This window comes from Nerophis lumbriciformis, linkage group LG11 (genome assembly GCF_033978685.3).
Source record: "Nerophis lumbriciformis linkage group LG11, RoL_Nlum_v2.1, whole genome shotgun sequence".
Lineage (NCBI taxonomy): Eukaryota > Metazoa > Chordata > Actinopteri > Syngnathiformes > Syngnathidae > Nerophis > Nerophis lumbriciformis.
This window is the reverse complement of record NC_084558.2, coordinates 22,080,362-22,097,718: the sequence shown is the minus strand read 5'-3', so window position 1 is coordinate 22,097,718 and position 17,357 is coordinate 22,080,362. Positions and strand designations below refer to the sequence as shown.

The 17,357-nt window shown below is 38.1% G+C and overlaps 1 protein-coding gene across 2 annotated transcripts; it reads right to left on the bottom strand.

Annotated features, from left to right (window-relative positions):
* Positions 1–549: 549 nt before the first annotated feature.
* LOC133610621 (uncharacterized) lies at positions 550–16,981 on the bottom strand. Of its 2 annotated transcripts, none has more exons than XM_061967055.2 (7): positions 16,529–16,981; positions 16,252–16,391; positions 12,367–12,453; positions 11,964–12,062; positions 6,886–6,996; positions 6,692–6,815; positions 550–2,931 (listed from the first exon to the last, which is right to left on the bottom strand). In XM_061967055.2, exons 1-7 carry the CDS (start codon positions 16,536–16,538, stop codon positions 1,190–1,192), a joined length of 2,313 nt encoding a protein of 770 aa, XP_061823039.1. In that variant the 5' UTR covers positions 16,539–16,981; the 3' UTR covers positions 550–1,189. The 2 variants fall into 2 exon arrangements, with proteins under 2 accessions (XP_061823039.1, XP_061823037.1); XM_061967053.2 differs by having other exon boundaries at positions 16,252–16,454; positions 16,529–16,979.
* Between the last annotated feature and the right edge of the window lie 376 nt (positions 16,982–17,357).

Genomic DNA, 17,357 nt, shown 5'->3' with positions numbered 1-17,357 from the left:
GACACTGAACTTTCTATTTGGTGGAAAAGACAAGACATACTTTTGTAATATTTATTGTTACATGGAGAAATCAAAATAAAGAAATAAAATGGAGAGAAAATGATTCAAAAGAAAGAACACCTATCTTCAACCAAACTACCAAAGCTCCTCTTTCTTCAGGCTGTTGTGTCTATCTAACTGCACGTTGCTGAGAACACATGTGTCAAACTCAAGGCCCGGGGGCCGGATCTGGCCCGTCACATCATTTTATATTCCCTGCGAAAGCCTGGAAATAATGTGTCAATAAAGCACAATACCTTTACTTACTAAATGTATACAGTCTTTCAGTTTTGAAAGCAAAAAATAGACTTGGAGCATGAAATTGCAAACCTTTACTAAACTTCTAATACTGCAACAAATATACTATCATATATTTCAAACATTTTTTGTTAAAATAAAAATTAGTACTTACTGTAAATATCAGCTGGATTTTTGATTTCAAAGCAAGTTATCCATGAAATTGTACACTGTAAAATGCTAAGGATTTTGCGGTTAAAAAAAAAAAGCTGAGTTACCAAAACTACCGTAAAAAAAACGGTGGTATTTATTTTTTTTGCTTTTACAGTAATACACCGTAAAAGCAACCATAGATTGTCAAAGGTCGAAAACTTGTAGCTCAGAATTTTATGGAAAAAACCCCTGTGGTAACCTTTATCCATTTACGTAATACACCATGAAAACAACAACCTTCGGTTTTACAGTAAAAAAAACAAAACGGCAGTTTAGTCACCAGAATTCTACACACCGGTCGCGTTTTTTCCAATTTTCAGTAATATGCAGTGAAACAACCAGACTTTTATGATAACATTCTGGCAACTGAGCTGCCAGTGTTTTACCCTAAAATCTACAGAATTTATTTCTAACAGTTGATGTGAAAAAAAAAATTATAATAAAATGCATAGACAATTACCATGAGGTGAATCCTTATACATTAATTTTCATGTATTTTTAACTAATACAAGCGGCCCTCTGAGGGCAGCCATAACTGTGATGTGGCCCTCAATGATAACTAGTTTGTCAGCCCTGGTATAGAATGTGTTGCGAGGGCAGTCTAAGTTTGACAATAAAACATCTGAGGCCTTGGCAGAATGTGATGTGGTCCACAAGACCAAAAGTGAGGACTCTGGCATCATATCTTGAACCTCTTGACTTAGCTTGCCAACGAATGCACAAGTTTTTTGTGCCTATTCATGCTGTAGCTCTTTGGGAAAGCCTTGAGGCAAATGTTGCAGACAAACGGCTTCTTTCCCAAGTGTATTTTGGCGTGCGAGTTCAGTAAACCAAGAGTGACAAAGCCCTTTTGGCAGATCTCACATTTGAATGGTCTCTCGCTGGTGTGGAACATGAGAACATGCTTCTTCACCTCAACTGCGGACAAAAAGGACTTGTCACACTCAGGGACATCGCATTTGAAAGGTCTCTCTCCCGTGTGAATCAGCGTGTGTCTTTTGATGGACGATGCAGAGAACGACTTGCCGCAGTAGGAACATGTATGGCGGAAGCGTTGTTTGTGGTGCTTCCTCTTCTGGTGCAGTGTCAGCGCTCCTTTCTCTTTGAAGGACGCATTGCACTCGGTGCAGATATGTTTCTTCTCGTTTTTCGACTCGCTGTGGATGAAATGCAGGTGCCGCAGCAGATTAGACCTCTGCGAGAAGGTTTTTCCGCACTCGGCACAGAGGTAGGGTTTCTCCCTGGTGTGGACCCTCTGATGCGAAACGAGATCGGCGTCGTTTCTGAATCGCAAACCACAAAGCGCGCACCGAAACGGCAGGTGGCCCGTGTGCTTCCACTCGTGCTTGATTAGAAAGCGAAGACCGGGGAAGGTTTTCGAGCAGTGGTTGCACTTAAAGGGTCTGCTGATCTTGTGGAAGTTTTCAGCGTGTCTGAGCAAGGGCTTAAAAAGACTGAACGTCTCTTCACAGCGAGTACACTGAAAGCCAATGTGGGAAGACTTGTGCCTTTCTAACATGGCGGCGTCTTTTAAAACCTTCCTGCACACGCTGCAGTAGAGTTCATGATGAGTCCGCTGATGAGCTTCCAGGGACAGTTTGTACTTGAACGCCTCCTCGCATTTCTCGCATTTGTAAAGATCAGGGCCCGACGCCGGGCCTGCTTGCTGCCCGACGTGGTCGTAGCAAGTTCTTTTCAAATGCAGCTTGAGCGACGTGAAAAGCTTGTAGCGGCTGTCGCACCGCGGGCATGCGTACTGACCGTCGGGGAAGTGGGTCTTCAGGTGGGTTTTCAGGTTTGTGTCGACTTGCTCATTGCAGATGAAACACCGGACTTGACGGGAGCTTTTTTGAGGTTTCTTTTGGCACAGCTCTTCTTTGTTGCTGGTATTTTCCAACCCTTTGTTTTTATTCGGGACAGAAGCGACCTCCTTGATGCGGCTTGGCGGTGAACTGCTGGCAAGAGCATCGAGAGAGTGGTCACTTGAGTACTCGGACCATGAATGAGGAGCACCACAAGAGTCCTCATCAGAATAGAAGGACCATGAGGAATTATTGCATCCGTCGCTTAAATCTTCATTGTCAGAGTGATCGGAAGGACTTGCCACAGATTCTTCATTATTTAGCCCTTTTTTCTCTTCCAACAAAATCATTTGCATCTTAAGGCCTCGGTTTGGTCGCACAGATTTAAAATGCAAGGGCCGATCAAGATTTTCCCCTTGAACACAGTCACCCGCTGTAGGAGAAGAAACATCACCTAATTGACTTTTTGGGATTTCTGCCCAATCAGCTTCATCCATCTCTGTCTTGATAGGGTCCCCTGTGACGGTTTTCATCTCTCCGTGGGGAGAAAATGTGCATGTACGGCTACCTTGCAAGCCGTGTTCTTTTACGACGACACGCTTGAGCGCTGACAGGATGCAGGCCCCATTCAGGGAGTCATCTAAACAGGAAACAAAACAGACTGTCAACATATGTTGTTTGATGAATTACAAAACTAGACTGACTGACTTGTCTTCATTTTAGTTTGTATATTAAGTATCCCCCCCCACTTTATTACAGGTAGGTTTTGTTACTTACTTTCTGCACTGCCTTATTGCTCTGTTCCAAGGAAGTGTTGTTTTGTGTAGGCTGTGTGTCTCACATAGCGCACTTTCGTACACACATTTAGGGCCTGATCTCTTTAATGGTTTGCGCTTATGAAAACGGATGCAAACTTGATATCACACACAAAGTTGATCTACGAAGCTCCTGCGCAGAATTGAGACTCCTAAGTGAGCAAAATAAGGAGCACCATCCATTTAACGTGTCGGTCTTCGTGAATATGCAGAATATATGCTGATAAGAACGCCTACAATGGGAGGAGAAAATGCTAATCTAAGTATAAAGCACACGAAATGTGATTTATTAAGACAAAGTGTTCTGCAGGAGCGGTTTTGCGTCTTTATTTAGCATGTCTGAAATGTGCGTGCAAACTAACAGTTGCACAGAAATTGCTGTGAGAAAAGAAGCCATCGCGCTGCGGTCTTGTCCAACGTATGTGTGTCAACATATATGGACTGTCAAAATGAAAATATTAAGACATGTTTATTCAGCAATGTCATTTTACAATTTTATAACTGCAATTTTATGAGGCTGATTAAAACAAATTGAATTGATGCCTTTTAGTGTCTCCTAGCATTTTTTTAATGTCATTCATTTTGTTCATATGTATTCATATGAAAAAAAACATTTTCTTGCATCTCGATTCCTTGTATGTCTTGTACATGTGAAGAATTGACAATAAAATTGACAGTTGACAGTTGAAGGCGTCTCCCAGGGCATACCTTCAGCGTGCTGAAAAAAGTGGGTTCTGTAGTAGATGCATTGGGGCAGTAGAGGTGAAAAAAATTATTGATTCTCCAATGCATCACGATTAGAACGTGGGCAATTTATGTCCAAACATCAATTATGTACGTATGTTAAAAAAAGTAAAACAGACTGTTCTTAAATGCAGCATTAATGCTAATGTTTTCTAAACGTTAGTTTGGTTCTAACTAACCATGAGAGAATTGTTAGTTAAAACTCTTTTAAAATTATAAGTTAGCTGGTTAAAACGCAGACAGAGGACAAGCTTTGCTATCCATGGCGCTAAGCTCGCTTGAATGTGAATTAATGAAACAAAAAAATAATAAATGCTTTGTACATTTCAACAGAAGGTTAACAGGAATCGCGTTACATCAGAGGAGAGCGGGGATACATTAATATCCACACAGAGTGGCAACACGTAGATATGATTAGATATAAGAATGAGCAGACTGATGACGCACGTCTTTGAGCCGCAAGTGTATGGCAACTCTGCCCAAAGTGTCTGAAAATTCAGTGGTTATACAAACCCCGTTTCCATATGAGTTGGAAAATTGTGTTAGATGTAAATATAAACGGAATACAATGATTTACAAATCATTTTCAACCCATATTCAGTGGAATATGCTACAAAGACAACATATTTGATGTTCAAACTGATAAACATTTTATTTTTTTGCAAATAATCATTAACTTTAGAATTTGATGCCAGCAACACGTGACAAAGAAGTTGGGAAAGGTGGCAATAAATACTGATAAAGTTGAGGAATGCTCATCAAACACTTATTTGGAACATCCCACAGGTGTGCAGGCTAATTGGGAACAGGTGGGCGCCATGATTGGGTATAAAAACAGCTTTCCAAAAAATGCTCAGTTTTTCACAAGAAAGGATGGGGCGAGGTACACCCCTTGTCCACAACTGCGTGAGCAAATAGTCAAACAGTTTAAGAACAACGTTTCTCAAAGTGCAATTGCAAGATGTTGGCACCCAATGTTAGTAAAAAAAAAGTATTGCTTTTGTATCTAGAATCGATTCTGAATCGAATCGTTACCCCCAAGAATCGAATCGAATTGTGCGGTGTTCAAAGATTCACAGCCCTACTGGATAGCATACACCAGGTTGTTTTTGTGGGTGTGGGGTGTCTGGTCTTTAGGGTGCACCAGTCTGTGTCTCAGGGTGTTGCCTGCTTTGAAGTGTACTGGGATGTTGTGTTGGTTAAAAATTATTTTGAGTTTCTCAGATACACCTGATACATATGGAATGAGAATTTGTTTGCGTCTGTCATCTTTTCCTCCTCATCCACTCTGTTCTTGTTTCTTTTAGAACTGGATGCCCTTTCCCCATTGACCAGCTGAGGTAACCACAGGTTTTGAGGGCATCCCTCAAATACTTATGCTCTTTTTCTTTGACCTGTGGGCCGGTAGGAACATTATCAGCTCCGTGTTGTAGGGTTCTGATAACGCCCAGTTTGTGTTCCAGTGGGTGGTGTGGGTCAAAACATAGGTATTGATCGGTATGTGTGGGTTTTCGGTAAACTCGACATGGAGGTTTATATTATATCTTATATTTAATTATTAATACTATGTATACAAGGCTCCTCCTGTGGCTACTGACCTATGCAGTATTGTGTAATTTCTAGTTTTTGTATGCGAGTGCGCACAGTATAGATACATTATATATATGGAAGACTGGATACAATAGCTGCCTGATAAGTGACAAAATAAAAAAAAACGTCCCTACTTTGCCCCCAGTCGCTGTAAACTATCACCATATCTACCAACTTATTCATATGTATGGCTAACAGCGTTGTCACACTGTGTGGATATTATTTTCTCTCGTGACCTATTGATGTACTTGATCAGTTCTTCTGCTGTAACATGGTTCCAGTTAGATTTACGTTGATACGTATGAAGCATTTATTCTTTCCATGTTTCACTACTTCACATTCAAGCTCGCTTAGCGCTTCGGCCAGCATAGCTTGTCCTCTCCTCTTTCTTCCATGTGTCTGCAATAGATCTAGATTTTAAAACCGCCCGTATTACTTTTGTGTACAGCTCCACTAATGGACATTGGAGTGTTACTTTCAAAGGCAAAATTAAAGTATTGCTAGAAACATAATTTTATATGGGACTTTATTGTATTATATGTAGAGTACATGTTCCAAAAAGAAAAAAGCATAAAACACAGTATATTTAAATATACTAAATGTTGTAAAGGGAATAAATATTCAAAATAATCTAGTTTGGTTACGCCATCATGAGCGCAACACAAGGTTGTAAAATTTTCAACTACAATTCTAAATAAGATGTCAAAAGCAAACTGAAATCAAATACACACAGCTTAAAGATTGATCAATACCTATTTATGATGATTTCTCAAAATAGAAAAGAAATATACCTGAACAGAACGCTCATGATGGTTACACCAAAAAGTAACGCTATGAATCGCGTTTTTCCAAGTTTTTGGGGCATTTTTATGCTATTTCCAAGCATCTCCTTTTTATTATTGTTGATTTTAAATGGTCAAACTAATGCATATTATATATGCATGCCCTAGTAAACAAAAAAAAGTCATATTTATTTTGATTGTTACATTTTGAAGTACATTTGTGCAGGTGGGTGCGAATGTACCCATTACCAGAGCTGTACACTTTTATAAACATACTTTAATAATAGATACTTAGATGTTTATAAACATACTTTAATAATAGATACTTGGACAGTTGTCAATCGATTCAGAATTGCCCACGTTTCAAACATGATGATGCATCAGTCATTTTTCTCACCTCTAATGGACACCACCTTCAACAGTCGTTATCTTGGCTTCCTTAAGACAGAGGTAAGTAGAAACGACTTGCCTTTGGGTCCGAGGTGAATGTGATCCCTGTGATGATGCAGCAGGGTCTTGAGCTCTTCAGAATGCCGCATGGATTCCATACTGTTTACCAGAGCAGAGGACACCTCATCACATGAAGACGTGACCTAAAATGAATAGAGACCTGATATTTCTTGTAATGCAGATGGTTAGTATGTTATGTTTTCTTTTAAGTACCTGTTGGAACGTTTTCCAAGGGAGAAAAGCCTCAAGTCTGGACAGAAACATCTCCATCAGGGAGTTGAGGGCTTTGTCATACGAAGGGCCAAACTCCTCTGGAAAAACATTCTAAAAAGACAACAGATGTAACATGTTTAAAAGGCAGTAACAAGCTACATGTAGCTAAGCCATGGAGGTTAGCTACATTTTCCAGTAGCTTGGCTACTTTTTTAACGAGTAGCTTTTCCTGTAGTTTAGCTACTTTTAGACCCGTCCATCCATCCATTTTCGACTGCTTGTCCCTTTAGGGGTCGCGGGGGTGCTGGAGCCTATCCCAGCTGAAGTCGGGCGAAAGGCAGGGTACACGCTGGACAAGTCGCCACCTCATCACAGGGCCAACACAAATAGACAACATTCACACACTAGGGCCAAGTTATTGTTGCCCATACCATGAAGCTTTAAGCTTACATCAAAGCTCAAGCGACAGAAAGAAAATGGACTGTGAATCCATGCCAAAAAAAATATGGAGAAAATTAAATGACCTGGATGAATGAGAACATCCATACATACGAAAAAAAAAAAGTATGATGATTGGTTTGTGTTCGTATGATGAGTCACAATTGGCTAAGGTTAGGGCGAAACATTACGGACTGGTCAATCAGAGGCAAGATAAGGCGGGTCATCAAAACTAGTAAGCAAAATCATAACACTAGTGTCACATGACCACAAAGGAGTCAGAGACAGAGGGACACTTACTATTATTACAAAACCCAAAACCAGGGAAGTTGGCACATTGTGTAAATCGTAAACAAAAACAGAATACAAATCATTTTCAACCTATATTCAATTGAATACACTGCCAAGACAAGATACTTAATGTTCGAACTGGTTAATTTTGTTATTTTTTGCAAATATTTCATTTGGAATTTGATGCCTGCAACATGTTTAAAAAAGCTGGCACAAGTGGCAAAAAAGACTGAAAAAGTTAAGGAATGCATCAAACACTTACCGGTATTTGGAACATCCTACAGGTTAACAGGCTAATTGGGAACAGGTGGGTGCCATGCTTGGGTATAAAAGCAGCTTCCATGAAATGCTCAGTCATTCACAAACAAGGATGGGGCGAGGCTCACCACTTTGTCAACAAATGCGTGAGCAAATTGTCGAACAGTTTAAGAACAACATTTCTCAACCAGCTATTGCAAGGAATTTAGGGACTTCATCCTCTACGGACCGTAATATCGTCAAAAGGTTCAGAGAATCTGGAGAAATCACTGCACGTAAGCGGCAAGGACGAAAACCAACGTGACCTTCGATCCCTCAGGCAGTACTGCATCAAAAACCGACATCAGTGTGTAAAGGATATTACCACATGGCCTCAGGAACACTTCAGAAAACCACTTTCAGTAAGAACAGTTTGTCGCTATATCTGTAAGTGCAAGTAAAAACTCTACTATGCAAAGCGAAAGCCATTTATCAACAACACCCAGAAACGCCGCCGGCTTCGCTGGGCCCGAGCTCATCGAAGATGGACTGATGCAAAGTGGAAAAGTGTTCTGTGGTCTGACGAGTCCACATTTCAAATTGTTTTTGGAAACTGTAGACGTTGCAATCAAAAAAAGAAAATCCATCATGGCCAACAGGCTCTGTAAGTCCAGACCGCCACATGCGGAAGAAAGAGAAAAAGGCACAGGCTCAGAGGCGACCCGCCTCCAGACGACGGTCTCACTAAGGGACGAAGCAACCCCGAGGAGGATGAAGACCGTGCTCGCCACTAGGCTGTAAGCGTGTGGCGGTACACAAGCACCTGTCTAATTATGTTTCAAGTCATACACATGAGGCTACGAAACTAAATTTGTAGAACAATCGGGTGGGCACCGTTTAAAAACAGGTGGCTCTGAACATTTTTGTCTTTTTTGGCTATTTACATACATTGTACTAGTAAAATATGAAAAATACATGTGTTTAATTAAATAAATATACTTGCTTTAAAAATTGAAGATGTATATTCATCGATCATTGTAAAGTAAGGTTACAAGAAAATGTTACTGGAGCAACAATGTCATCATTACTGTCCTCGATTGGCCTGCCAACTCCCCTGACCTGAACCCCATAGAGAATTTGTGGGGTATTGTGAAGAAGAGGCTGAAAGACACCAGACCCAATAATGCAAATGAGCAAAGAAGCAGAGCTTATTTATTCCTACCCCTTTTCCTTTACATAGCAGTTGCTAACACTTTTGTTCACTCCCTGTTCTCAATTTATTCACAATATACTTCATAAGTAATAACATTAAAAATAAATAAATAAATAGTTAGTCAAGTAAGTTATATTTCATACGGTGAGATAAATACAATTATCTAGAAAATGAATGGATGGATGGAATAAATTCAGAATATTTATCATGGTTCTTCTTCTTTGTACTTTGTAAACACTTTAAGTTTGAAGAGTTCCTTGAATTGGATCATATTAGTACATTGTTTGATTTCTTTGCTTAATCCATTCTATAATTTAATCCCACATACTGATATACTAAAGGTTTTAAGTGTTGTACGTGCATACAAATGTTTTAAATTACATTTTTCTCTAAGGTTATATTTCTCCTCTTTTGTTGAGAAGAATTCTTGTATATTCTTGGATAGCAGGTTATAGTTTGCTTTGTACATAATCTTAGCCGTTTACAAATTGACGGCTAAGTATTTGTATTTGTGTTTGACTTTCCCTTTTACTGTTACCAAATAGCATTATTTTAGTTTTACTGAGGTTTAAGGATAGTCTGTTTTTGTCAAACCATCTTTTTAATTTGTTCGTTTCTTCTGTTATTATTTGTATTAGCTTTTGTGTGTTCTCTCCTGAACAAAGCACTGTTGTATAATTTGCGAATAATAATAACTTTAAATCTTTTTTAACTTTACGAATGTCATTTAAATAAAGATTTAACAATTTCAGTCCTAGTATTGATCCCTAGGGTACACCATAGGGTATATTTAGCGTTGTAGATGTGTGTTCGCCTAGCTTCACGTATTGTTTCCTGTTGGTTAAGTAACTTCTAATCCAGTTTAAAACCAACCCTTTGATACCATACCGTTCTAATATTTTGATTAAAATATTGTGATTAATTGTGTCAAATGATTTAGATCAGGGGTGCTCATTACGTCGATCGCGATCTACCGGTCGATTTCGTAGGGTGTGTCAGTCGATCACCAGCCAGGCATTAAAAAAATAGTTCTAAAAATGAGCGATCATAAATCTTCACTATGACGTCACTTTCGTCACTTGATTGACATTCACGGCACCCGAGGGTCTTCTGAGATGACGCTGGCTGCTGCCAGCTCATTAAAATTACCGACTGGAAGGCGAGAAACACTTTATTTCAACAGACTCTGGCGCCATACCTGTCGTCAAAACTCCAAAGACCGACTGCACAGTTGCACAATAAAAGCTCTGCTTCATCCTGCCTGCGCTACCAAAATAAGAGTCTCAGAAAGCTGGCGTGCACAAGCTAGCAAGCTACGGAGTTTGCCGACAATGTATTTCTTGTAAAGTGTATACAAAGGAGTACGGAAGCTGGACAAATAAGATGCCAAAAACCAACCACTTTCATGTGGTATTGGACAGAAAGGAGGACTTTTTTTCTCCTCCATTCGAAAATGCGGACGTTATCATCACTGCTGTCTGATTCCTATCAATGCAAGTCATCAGAATCAAGTAATACACCAACTTATATTATTGTCTTCATGAAAGAAAAGAATCTATATGTGTTAAACATGCTTGTATTATCTTTAACCACCTTTAAGTTGTTAACAATATTAACTATATGTGTTAAACATGCTTGTATTATCTTTAACCACCTTTAAGTTGTTAACAATATTGACTATATGTGTTAAACATGCTTGTTTTATCTTTAACCACCTTCAAGTTGTTAACAATATTAACTATTTGTGTTAAACATGCTTGTATTATTTTTAACCACCTTTAACTTGTTAACAATATTAACTATATGTGTTAAACATGCTTGCATTATCTTTAAACACCTTTAACTTGTTAACAATATTAACTATATGTATTAAACATACTTGTATTATCATTAAACACCTTTAATGTATTAACAATAATAACTATATGTGTTAAACATGCTTGCATTATCATTAAACACCTTTAACTTGTTAACAAAAACATATATTTCATAAATAAGTAAATATAAATTATATATATGAATGAGGTAGATCCCCACGACTTGATCAATTGAAAAGTAGCTCGCCTGCAGAAAAAGTGTGAGCACCCCTAATTTAGATTGATCCATCAACACTGCTGCATTTCCTCTTGTGTCACTTTTGTGAGGAACATTGAGTTGGGAGTTCTATCTATAGCGTCATTAAAGTCCTCAGTTGAAACTGGGTCTGGAATTCTTTCCTCCAATTTTGGTCCAATATTTACAAAGTAATTTTTGAAGTTTTCAACTACTTCCTTCATGTTGTCATTATTTACGTTTCCGTCTGAGAAGTATTGGGGGTAATCCATCTTCGTGCCATTTTTAATAACGCTACTGAGAATGCCCCATTTTGCTCTCATATTGTTTTTGTTCATGTCTAATGTTTGACTGTAATATTCTTTTCTACATGTTCGTAGTATGTTAGCTTGTTTTTATACTTATTTTCTGCCTCTGTAGTTCTTTGTGTTATACATTTTCTATATAATGTATTCTTCTTATTACAAGCATTTTTTAATCCTTTAGTCACCCATGGTTGAATCTTCTTTCTCTGCTTTCTACTGAGTTGTTTCCATTGACAATGTTTGTCATAAAGTATTATGAATGTGTTTAAAAATGTTCCATATGCTTCATCAACATCATTTTCATTGTGTTTTTATTGTATTTAATTTCCTTTTCACAGTTGGCGACACTGTGCTTGCATGTGTTTGTGTCCACAGTTGGAAGCCAGGGCTAAAAAGGGGAGCTAAAAATTTAAATGGAGTAGAAGAGAAAACAAACTAACTTTTTTTTCAGGGATTTGTCATTTTTGTTGCTTTCGATTGTTAGGAACAATACATCCACTTTTTGTGACATTTATTTCATCCGAGTGTGAAAATGCACTCACCAGAAAGAAGTGTTCCCTCTGAGCAGGACTGTTCAGCAAGTGTTTGACAAAATCTACAAAGTCTAAACATGGCTCGTCATCCTCATCCGTAGCAAATGCCTGCAAAACATTGTGAAACATCACAGTAGGAGAAAAAAAAATGTATAAACGTTAATTGAACCTACTGTTCATATGCAGTACAGTAAATCCCTGCTATTTGCGGCAAAATGCGATGTTCCAAAACATCAAGTCTCATCAAAGCATCTTAATGCTGGAAAATGAATTTATTGACTTGATTCATAGCTGCAGCACTATATTTCCCGAGGGAAAATTAATCTCCAAATATGAAGTGATGCTAAAACCTAAATAGGCGGGGATCTACTGTACATAGGATTACAATAAGTACAGTATAGAGTGTAAGTACCTTGATGAGGATGTTCAGTCTGTCCAGATGTTGCTGCATGGTTTTTAAGTTGGCTGTTTTTTTAAACTGACATAACTCCAAGATAAGCTAAAGAAAATACAAAAGGAAGGCATGCTGTTCAAAAACATTATAGAGCATTCTATTCCTAAAAAATACAACAATAAGCATACAGTGCTACCTTGGTTTTGGTATTAATATGTTCTAAGAAGGTTAGTTGAAAACCAAAACATATGAAAAGCAAATCAATTTAATAAACTGTAGATCCAATATATCTGTACAGACGCCACAAAACGCAAAACACTAAAAAAGAACAATTATAGTTTCAGACGCAGTAGAAAATGTGTATTGCATGAAAGTAAGGTAAACATGTGAAATTTTCATTCATCACTGAGGACTTGTTGGAGAAGATCTTATTGAGAGGGCAAGCGAGGAGGAGAAGAGAGACGGACATCACAATCGTGTTTTGCTACAATGTCTTTCTTGAATTTAATAATGTTTCTCTCACTTTCTTTATCAAAGTGCTGACTTTGCTTTGCATGAGAAAAGAACCCTTTTTTCTTCATTAACTTAAGAATACAAATTAATCTCTGGAATCAATTCCCCCAAATGTTTTAATATGTGAAGGGTCATATATTTGAGTTCTTGAGGGGGAAAAAAGTCTACATTACATCTCCTCCGACACGCAGCACCTGACGTTATTTGGTGCAAACTTAACCACACCATTGGCGCAGCTAAAAACATTAGAAAAACAGTAATATTTAAAAAATGGATAGATGTTGATAGTCCAACTCATATAGACCGGTATACACAAGCTGTGGAGATGTTATCAATACAAAAAACTACATTTAGTTTAGATAATAATGAGTCATATCTTGGAATATGGGATTGGCAGCCACGCTTCAATCAGTCTACCCCAGGGCAGCTGTGGCTACAAATATAGCTTACCCCCATCTAGTGTGAATGTGGAGTGAATGAATGATGGGTTCTCACCAAGTCGATAAAAAAGCGCTATATAAATCTAATCCAAATTATCATTTGTTTTAACTATTTAATGAACTTAAAATATGACTTATTTTTATCCTTGTGGTAAATATTGGATACAATGTGTTGTCAAGCTTATGATATGCGATGCAAGTGTAAGCCACTGTGATACTATAGGTCATTTTTATTTATTATTTTATTAATGGCTGTGATGGCAATGTAAATGAGTGATTATAACAATTATTTTTTTGTTATTTTTTTTTTTTAATGTTTTTAATCACTGTTATGTTGAAAATCTTATTAATATTAATACTGTTGTTGACATTATTAATTTTTGATTGTTTGTGTCATGTTTGTATGCCATGTCAATTGCTGTGTTGATTGCTATTCAAAATGTTGCTGGGCTGGGATTGGTTTGGAATTATATTATTATAATATATTATAGTACATTAGTATGTGTTATTTTGTTGGACTGATTACAATATTAAAAAAAACAACATTACAACGATACTGGTAGGGCTGCAACGACCACATTGAGTGCCCAGTTAAATACATGGACACAGTTTCTGCACGGCCGCTACAATAGAGCGCACATGAGATCAGTGTTGTGTGGGTGCCCAATATCTGTGAGATTTGTATTTTATTTACTTTTTTTTATTAATGCACACATGTTAAAAGTGCAATTTCAAATGTTGATGATGTGCAGTTATTATAAAAGTACAATGAAGCTTATGGAAAGCAGAAAATGTTTTATTTTAAAAGGGGACCTGCATTTTTTTTTTTTTTATATATACAGCATGTAGTAGACGGCTTACAATGGAGGTAATGGGATTCGATCTATTCCGCCTATAAAGTGCTCTAAAAAACATCCATCAAGGTTTTATATACAGTACATACATACATACATGTAAGCATATATGTAATGTCGTAACAGGCATATTCATGATAACATGTAATATTCAAATATTTTGGCCATTTTAAGCATTACGGCAGTGCAATGATTTCAAAAACGCATTACAACGTTCGCGTTTTCCTTCAACAAAATACAACTACTACTCATCATGGCAGACTTCAGGAAAACCAATGACATCTTTGGGACAAATGATGATCCAGAACCTTATATATTTGAGCTTGAATATTAGGAGGATGATCTACAAGTTTTAGAAGCTGAGTGATAAGCAGATCCAGCAAGTAGCACTATTGCTAAGTGCTAAACAGGAAATATAAACTACAAACACAAATCACTAACGGTCAACTCTCAAGCTATGTGTTTTCCGTTTAGATGACGAATTCAGCATAAACCTCACTAAGGTAAAAATAAAAATTAAATTTAAAAAAATAGACGCAAACAAGTGTCTTTGTTGTTGTTAGAGTTGACCAACTTCTCAGTTTGCTACAACAAAGTATGAAAAGTTAAAGTTAAAGTACCCATGATTGTCTCACACACACACTAGGTGTGGTGAAATTATTCTCTGCATTTGACCAATCTTGATCTTTGTGAGGGGAGCAGTGAGCAGCAGCGGTGGCCGCGCCCGGGAATAATTTTTTGGTGATTTAACCCCCAATTTCAACCCTTGATGCTGAGTGCCGAGCAAGGAGGTAATGGGGCCCATTTTTAGTCTTTGGTATGACTCGGCCGGGGTTTGAACTCACGACCTACCGATCTCAGCGCGGACACTCTTACCACTAGGCCACTGAGCAGGTTATGAGGCATTATTCATAATAAAACACAAACTTTCACCAACTCTGAGTCGATGCAGAAGCTCACCGGCTCAGAATGTCCATAGCTGCATTAGCTCGTTACTTCTCTGTGATCGAGGCACTGCTAAAAGTAGTTCCTCGGCGTTAGGTCTTTCAATAACTACCGTATTTTTCGGACTATAAGTCGCAGTTTTTTTTCATAGTTTGGCCGGGGGTGCGACTTATTCTCTGGAGCGACTTGTGTGGAAATTAATAACACATTACCGTAAAATATCAAATAATATTATTTAGCTCATTCACGTAAGAGGCTAGACGTATAAGATTTCATCGGATTTAGCGTTTAGGAGTGACAAGATTGTTTGGAAAACCTATAGCATGTTCTATATGTTATAGTTATTTGAATGACTCTGACCATAATATGTTACGTTAACATACCAGGCACGTTCTCAGTTGGTTATTTATGCGTCATATAACGTACACTTATTCAGCCGGTTGTTCACTATTCTTTATTTTAAATTGCCTTTCAAATGTCTATTCTTGGTGTTGGGTTTTATCAAATACATTTCCCCCAAAAAATGCGACTTATACTCCAGTGCGACTTATATATGTTTTTTTCCTTCTTTATTATGCATTTTCGGCTGGTGCGACTTATACTCCGGAACGACTTATACTCCAAAAAATACGGTATGTTACTAATACTTGGTTAATATTCAGGTCGTAAAATCTGTCAAAAAAATACAAAAATAAAGACATGCCCAGACTGGGGTTCGAACCAACGTCCCTTCCGCTAAAGGTAAGCATCATAAACCCTGTGGGATCCATTCTAACAAGGTCTTGAGTTGAGTTGCCTGGTGAAAATATACTGCTGCCATTCACAATAAATTTGTGAATATTTTTCACGATAGGTGCCCTTTTTTCTGGCCTGACCACCTGCCACCCAAAATCCCTGTGTACATCACAGCCACAGACGGACTCACGCAGTATATTAACACGAGATTGGCTCACCAATATGTGGGATTCTTTGGGCACGTACTCTGCGGAACGTCTTGTGATCAATTATTATACAACTCTTGCATGTTAACACGTAGTTAATACCATATTTGGCAATAATTCTCATTAAAAATTGGGGCATTGAAAATCCAAGGTACTACTGTACCTACATTAACTGTAAGTACATTTGCATTCCATAAGTGGCCTTCTTACCCGCACTTGCAGACCCAGGATGAGTTGGGTCCTCTGAGACTTAGTGAGCAGATCTGGGACAATGTCTGTCACCATGGAAACGAAATCCTCCAGCAACCCATAATCAGCCACAACTCGATTCTGGATGGTCTGCCAAATTGCTGCAGACACAAGCTGAATTGGTGACACCAGGAGGCGCAAAGCGGAAACAGGAAGCTGCACACCTATTGAATCATGAAAGTGTTTTGTTCGTTAAAAAAGTGCATATTTCACATTAAATATGGATAGTGTAACGTACCTGTATTCATTGTTATTTGCAAATAAAATGCAGGCGTTTGAGTCCAGTCACAAAATCAACTTCGACGTCTTCGATTTTTACCAATTTAAAAAAAGTATCAAACACTTGGATGCCGCCACTGGCTAATGTATGAAGAACGATAACAAAGTAGCAATCAAACGTGCCACTAAACACACAATGTGTCCCACATTTGATAGCGAAAGTTCAAGACATCGGAGACGCCATCTGTAGGCAGCCGTTAACGTTTTGTCCGACGGCTATTTATGTCCGACTTCAACGCATATTGAAAAATGATTCCGTCTCTCAGAAATCATTTTCAGTGCATTGCGGACAAAGCATGTGACTCATAAAAGTGACTTTAACAATTTTTTGCTATCATCCTATTTTAGTAAACATTAGAAAAATAGCGTGATCAACGTGGTAAATGTCGTAATCAGTTAAAATTTGACGTTTGTGGTCGAACGAGAGCAAAGAAAGCTGCATTTGCGCATGTGCGGGTTATAAAAAAAACGGTCTTCTCTAGTTTACGTCATGAAAAAATACATTTGTAAGTTTAAATGTAGCCCTTACGAACGTGACTGTGCCTCAAATAAATAAATTAAGTACACTGTGACTGTGTACCGTACTTGTTTCCTGAGTGTGTGAATTTCGACAGCGAAGCAGTGTCCTGAAGGATCACTTACCGGAAATGACGATCACAAAATTTACCGCGTTTTTAATTCTAAACGGTTGGCAACTGAACTCATCATTTTGTGTTCCCGGCACACACAGCATTTTGACGTACATCACAATATGAAAGCACGTAAGCACCCAAATATATTGATGGAAT